General features: G+C 38.5%; 1 protein-coding gene across 1 annotated transcript in view; it reads left to right on the top strand.

Moving 5' to 3' along the window:
• Positions 1-6,078, top strand: part of LOC109468111 (serine/arginine-rich splicing factor 11-like) — a 31,470-nt gene that overhangs the window by 2,873 nt on the left and 22,519 nt on the right. Inside the window, exons 4-7 of the mRNA XM_019766356.1 lie at positions 1,146-1,175; positions 1,932-1,970; positions 4,956-4,985; positions 5,386-5,402. Of these exons, the coding sequence (XP_019621915.1) occupies positions 1,146-1,175; positions 1,932-1,970; positions 4,956-4,985; positions 5,386-5,402 (116 nt within the window). The remainder of the gene's footprint in view (positions 1-1,145; positions 1,176-1,931; positions 1,971-4,955; positions 4,986-5,385; positions 5,403-6,078) is intronic.

The following is a 6,078-nucleotide window of genomic DNA, read 5'->3' as shown; positions in this document are numbered from 1 at the left end:
AAACATGATTAAAAGCCGTCCATTTCTCAATTATAACACATTCAAAAACTGTTTAAATCGCAGTTATTGCTTGTGTAAAATGCCTGTATATGTCTAGTATAATCATGTAGCCACACGCGATTTCAGCTAAGTAGTTCATGTAGCTTACATGGCTTTTGTACAAGTTCTAACCATTGTGTTACACAGCTTTCAAAGTTTCATTCATGATTTAAACAGGACTTTTGCACGAGAAATCTCTCTCTCTCTGGTTGTCCATCGTTGTGCATGAGAAATCAACAAATTAAAATCACATGTAAAATGTGTGGGAAGGGAGGTTATTTGAGATCTGTACTGTATTCATGTGTGAAGTTAAGACTTCAAATGCTTTCTAGCTACAGCAGACTGTAAGTATAGAGGTGTTTGTTTGAATTATAATCCAGGACCCCCCCAGGTGATATACAATGTACTTTTTATGATTATTTCCAAAGGATGAAAAATTGAGAACTTAGTAAGATGCATGTACTGAAATAATGAGTAGTATTCTTACTGTAGAATAACTGTTAGATTGAATACTGGTTGAATTTAAAACCTTGTAGTAAGTTGTACTTGACTTTCAATGGCTTTCTATTGAAACAATACACAACACTGTCAACCATAATAATCAAAACATCATATAGTTTGGTCTGTCTTTCGCTGACAAAGACACTACTGCTGGTCAAGCCCTGAACATTATTGGCTCTGTATTATAATTTATATATTAACTGCTTACCACTTAAACGCACCCATTGCAATTTCAGGGCGGCAAAGGAATAATCTTCTGAATGAGGAAATTTGTTAATATTTACTGCCATTTCTTCACATACTTTTATTATCATTGATATTTGGAGCATTTGAAATAGCCCCGAAACAAACTTATTTTGAATTGGTACCACAAATGAATACTAGTAGCTAGAACCAGCCTACAATACAAAACAAACAACTGTTTCCCATCAGCGACATTGCATTTTTTGCATCAGTATATGGCATTTGGGTTGATTCAACGTACTATTAAAAAATGAGCAGAAAATTGACTTTAAAATCCAGTTTTGCCGTCCTGAAATTGCTTTGGATACAGTTTAAAAGTTGATATTTCCTCTACTTACCTTCACCTGTTTCACCCACTGTAGGAAGTACTGGGGGCAACTCTGGCTGACCAGGTGTGTTAATTACCTCAATTAAGTACTAACGATCAAAGATTGTATGAAACCAACATGTTCTTGTATTCAGCAACTATTGTTTAATCAACATACACACACATTTGTGCTAATTATGTGCCCTTCTGGTTCTATTGAATATAGCACCATCAAAATCAAATTTAAAATGGCTTTTAGACACCTTCCTCAGAGCTTTTTGTGCTGGCTACATACAGTTATGGTGGCAAGAAGCAGAACTCCAGTCAGAAGCTCTGAGGAAGGTGTCTGATAGACACTGAAACGTAAGCAAGGTGAAACAAGCTTGGTTGTGTAAAAGAAAACTCTCATGATCCTAATTATCATTATTTTGGATTACAGACTCAGAAGAAGTCCAAAGAATACTTTTTTAAATTTGTGATGTTGCTTAACATGATCATGAAAAGGATGCATAATATTTTTTTTATTTAGTACAGATGTTTCCATGTTTGTGAAATAAAGAAAACTATCAGTGGAACTTAATCAGAAAATCCTATACTTTAGTTTCATACAGTCTTCAAGCAACCTGCTGATTTGCATTGATTGCCAATGTGTGTGTTTTTAACGTGTGACATAGACGTAACATTGACAATTACGAGTCTAGAAAACGATTTCTCTGTAAATACAAATCTTTGATAAATGCATGTTGAATGCTGCTGATGTTGTGAACATTGAGTGCTGTGATGTGATGACAATAATGAATGAATATAACCTGCATGCCTTGTGTTCAATTCACCCCTATAGGACATACTTGGAGCATTTTTTCCTGAAAGTGTCAGCAAGGTTTGTAGCAGCTCCTGTCTCCAGTCTTACTATGTTGAAATCTGTCATCTTACCGATCCAGAAATATGTACTGTAATGTACTGTATTCCCATGTTTGGCTCATTTTTATGTTTTCTACCCTTTGCTCTTTCAAAATGTTGTGTTTCCAGCCAATTGTAAAGGATAATTACCACCAGTACTCAAGTCTTGCCTCATGTGCCATGTTAATCCTGTCTTGGTTGTTCAGGGCTCGAAATTCATTTTTGGGAATAGGCGCACTGGTGCACCCAATGTTTTGCACCCAACCAAAAACATTGGGTGCACAAAAAACCCTTTGGTTGCACCATATAAAACAAAATCTAATTACGGATGTTACTGGGAGCTAATTTCAGAATCTAAAGAAGTACTACAACAAAGATTATTATTTTTCTGACACTAAGATGCCAAGAATATCCTGTATACTATTATAGTTTTGATATGTACAAAAATACTGACAAAAATATTTGGGTGCACTGGTGCACCCACAGAAAAAAATTGGGTGCACAGCTCCAAATTTGGGTGCACCAAGGTGCACATGCACCCAGTATTTCAAGTCCTGTTGTTGAAAAAGGCGGGATTTTCTAGCCGGATGAGAGCACTTCCAGACTTCCAGAGTACTATTTGACTTGAAATGTTACAGTTCAAACCAACTTTGGTTCGCACCAGCTTCCTAGTTTTTGTTTTTGTTTGAATCCAAGTTTCAAAAGGTTGATTGTGTTTGTGGCTTTTAAACTTGTTCTAGCATCTTGTAACATGTTTGCAAATTAGTTTGAAACCCCGTAATTGTGCTGTGACATAGCTGTTAGGGCTCACAGCCTTCTCAAAAAAATTTAGAGTAGGTGGCTGATAAGAAAAAGTAGCAGGCGAGCCACGAAGTGGCTCGAAGCGAGCCGCGCAGCGGCTCGCAGGGGGAGGGTACGGGGAGGGGGGTGGCCCCCCGTCCCGGTTGGGGGGGTCCGGGGGGCCTCCCCCGGAGGAAATCGTAAAAAATTGACCCCTAAACATCGTTTTTGGTACATTCTGAGCAGCTTTTATGGCAATCTTGTGGCTCCAAAATTTACTGTTCGTGCACAAATAAATTTCGGAAAAAGGCTGTATTAAAATTGTTTGCCACTCCGATCGTATTACGCGCGGTCCTTGCGCCCGGCCACAAAATGCAGAAAAATAAAGAAAGCATATTTAAATGTCAATTTGATCGAAAACATAATCATTGGGATGTGAAAAAATGTCACAGTTTCGCTTTTTGGAAGTTTTGTTTCTGTTTTGACGGTTTAATTCTAGCGGGGTGCGATCCATAAATGCCCTATGGAAATTCACCCCGCGTCCCGGTACACTGACTTCCGGGTTCCTTGAACAAGAAAATTACGAGAAAATGGCCAAAAATCGGCGTAGAGAAATATACATCTTCCCGAAAATTCTTTTGATTATGTATTTCTTTAATAGGATGTTGCTTAGTAGTCGTAGAAAAAACGTAGAAAGCAGCGTAAATGTGTCTCTTCTTCACCGGCGAGAGCCTGCCGGCGAAGAAAAATCTTCCCGCGCTGCCGGCTGCTCGCCACATCGCTTATCCAATCAGAATGCAGGTCATGTGAGGTGAACCAATCACAGCGTCGATCGCACGCTGCTACTTAATATTCATGACAAGATGGCGCCTGAAAGCTCCTGTTTTTGTACAGCGAAGCGGAGTGTGCGTGTTTTTATTCCGGGGTTTTGACGCTGATTTTTGGCTAGCCGTGATTAAGCTACAAATGCCACACTAGTGGAGACAACAGATGAGTGATCATTTTACGATCGACAAGAACTTTTGATGAATGAAACAGCTGTGAAATCTCGCTGATGGCGATTTGTTTTTGAAAATTTGTCTCTGTGTATGAAAGATATGAACACGCTTCTATACATGTCTTGATATTTTTTGACGTGATTTGTACTAGTTATTTGTAGCAGGAATGTTACTAGTGCCGGGAGAAGTTGGGAAGGTAGCGGCTTGATAAATTTTCGTGAGCAACGAGTTTACGAAGTAAGTTCCGCCTAGCTCGAGCGATACAGCTCCGCGGATACAACTCGAGCCCCGAACAAGACCCTCCCCCCGTAAAGTTTCGGCCGCTCTGGCCGGCCGCGGGCCGCTCGTAGAAGCAAACGCTGACTCGTGCTCTAGAAATCTGCACAGGAGGCTAAGAAAGAAGCAGTTTTCAGATCCAGAAAGCTAGCAGAAATTTGTCTGAAGTTCGTCAGAAGAAATGAGCCGGTGAAGTTTGTGAGAAAATGTAACGGAGCTTACTTGTTTTTCTGAAAATTTAGACGAAAGTAGCCGGCGCAAAAATTTGAAAATTTTGACGAAAGTAGCCGGCGCAAAAATTTGAGTAGGCGGCGATTTTCGCCGGTAGCCGGCTTGTTTTGAGAAGGCTGGCTCAAAATGTTTTTTTTTATAAAACCACATATTGCAACTTGAACTCTGAAATAACGTTGTTTACTGTCGTTAACATAATATTTTTTATTATACATTTATACATACAACAACATTAAGAATGACTACCTCAGGCTTTCAGAGTATCTATTACTTGTTGAATACAGGATATAACCAGTGTGTTTAAATATTTTGAGCCCTACCAGCCAGTATTTTTCTGCATGTGTAGAAATAGATTTGCCATAAGCATGCCTTCAGCACAGTTGGGTCTTACCAGACCATGTGTCATTGTATGTTAGCTTTTAAAGCGGCTTTATGTAACAAATTAAAAAATCTTAGTGCAATTATCACACATTGTTGACATTAAGGGTTGGTACTAAAACAGCCCACATGAGGCGAACTCATTTTGTGGCACCACCACGAAATACCAGAACGTAAACAAACATGACAGAATTGACCTTTTGTATCATCCTAATGTTACATAATGCAGCTTTAAGAAAACTACTTGTACTAGTGTGTGGTGAGCCAACCATAGACATGCATGCTTCATATCACCCATGTAGGACGTTCTCGGATCCGGTATGGGAGACCAGGTTTGTTTTACCTTAACCTACATGTCAATCTACACTATCTGCATGGTGTTATTTATTCACCTTTTTGCCCTATATCCTTATATAATATGATGTATAGCAACAGGGGGCTGGTATTTATGTATTCCTTTGGTGTTTTTTTTTACATTCGTTGATGACAGAACCTAAAAAAATGAAGGTTTTTCCTTTAGATTTCATATCCAACAACATGTACATCTGTTGAATCATTTTAATTAAGAAATTGTTGCAAAACTTATTTTCTATTGACAAACAATGTAACAAACTTAGTTGTCTGTATTATGGTGTGATATAGAAAAGGAAAAAAAGCAAAGCATGGCAATGAAAAATAACAGTTGGGTAGGGTAGAATACAGTAACACGGCTTTGTGGTTTCAACTGCACAGGCATGGCCTGGTGTAGTGTGAGTGATAATTCCACACCAACTTAATTTTATGGATGACATCCGCACACGCATTGATTTTGAAACTTTATTGTGCAATCAACTTTGTAGTTATCGTGACTAAATTGTGCTGATTGTACAGTACATGTGACCATAACCCCAAATAATTAACACAATTGTATTGAAGTTATTTGTATAATGGGTGCTAGTCTAATGTGCATTTAGAGTACTGGAATGCAAACATAGAAATACAATTGAAAGTACTGTTAATTTTTCAACTGGTTAATTGTAATGTGGTCCAATCACTTGTTGAGTCTAAGTTTCTCCACATAGAAGTTTTATTGAGAAGAAAAAAACATAGAAAGTCTTGTTCTTGACCTACCCCGGTACTTTTGAAAGATGTTTGTTGTTATGATGTTGAAGACAAACCGTAAGGAAAAAGTTTGAAATGCAGTAAGCTGCGATTTTGAAATTTGTCAACCCTCTGCCGAACAACAAATTCTGCTGAAAATTGTTGACAGTGATGCCACTGTGTTCTAGCCAGCGTCCCTTCATCTTCTAACAGACATCATCCTTCAATGATATAGAAACAGGTTTAATAAAATTAATCTCAGTCAACCAGCAAAATTTGTCCGGCAAAATGCAGGAAATTGGGGCTTCAGAGGGTCAAGATTCCAACATTTTTCCGCTTACCACG

The sequence above is a fragment of the Branchiostoma belcheri genome, unplaced genomic scaffold (assembly GCF_001625305.1).
Source record: "Branchiostoma belcheri isolate BF01 breed outbred unplaced genomic scaffold, Haploidv18h27 scaffold192, whole genome shotgun sequence".
In the NCBI taxonomy this organism is placed as follows: Eukaryota; Metazoa; Chordata; class Leptocardii; order Amphioxiformes; family Branchiostomatidae; genus Branchiostoma; species Branchiostoma belcheri.
This window is presented reverse-complemented; position numbering and strand designations above follow the sequence as displayed.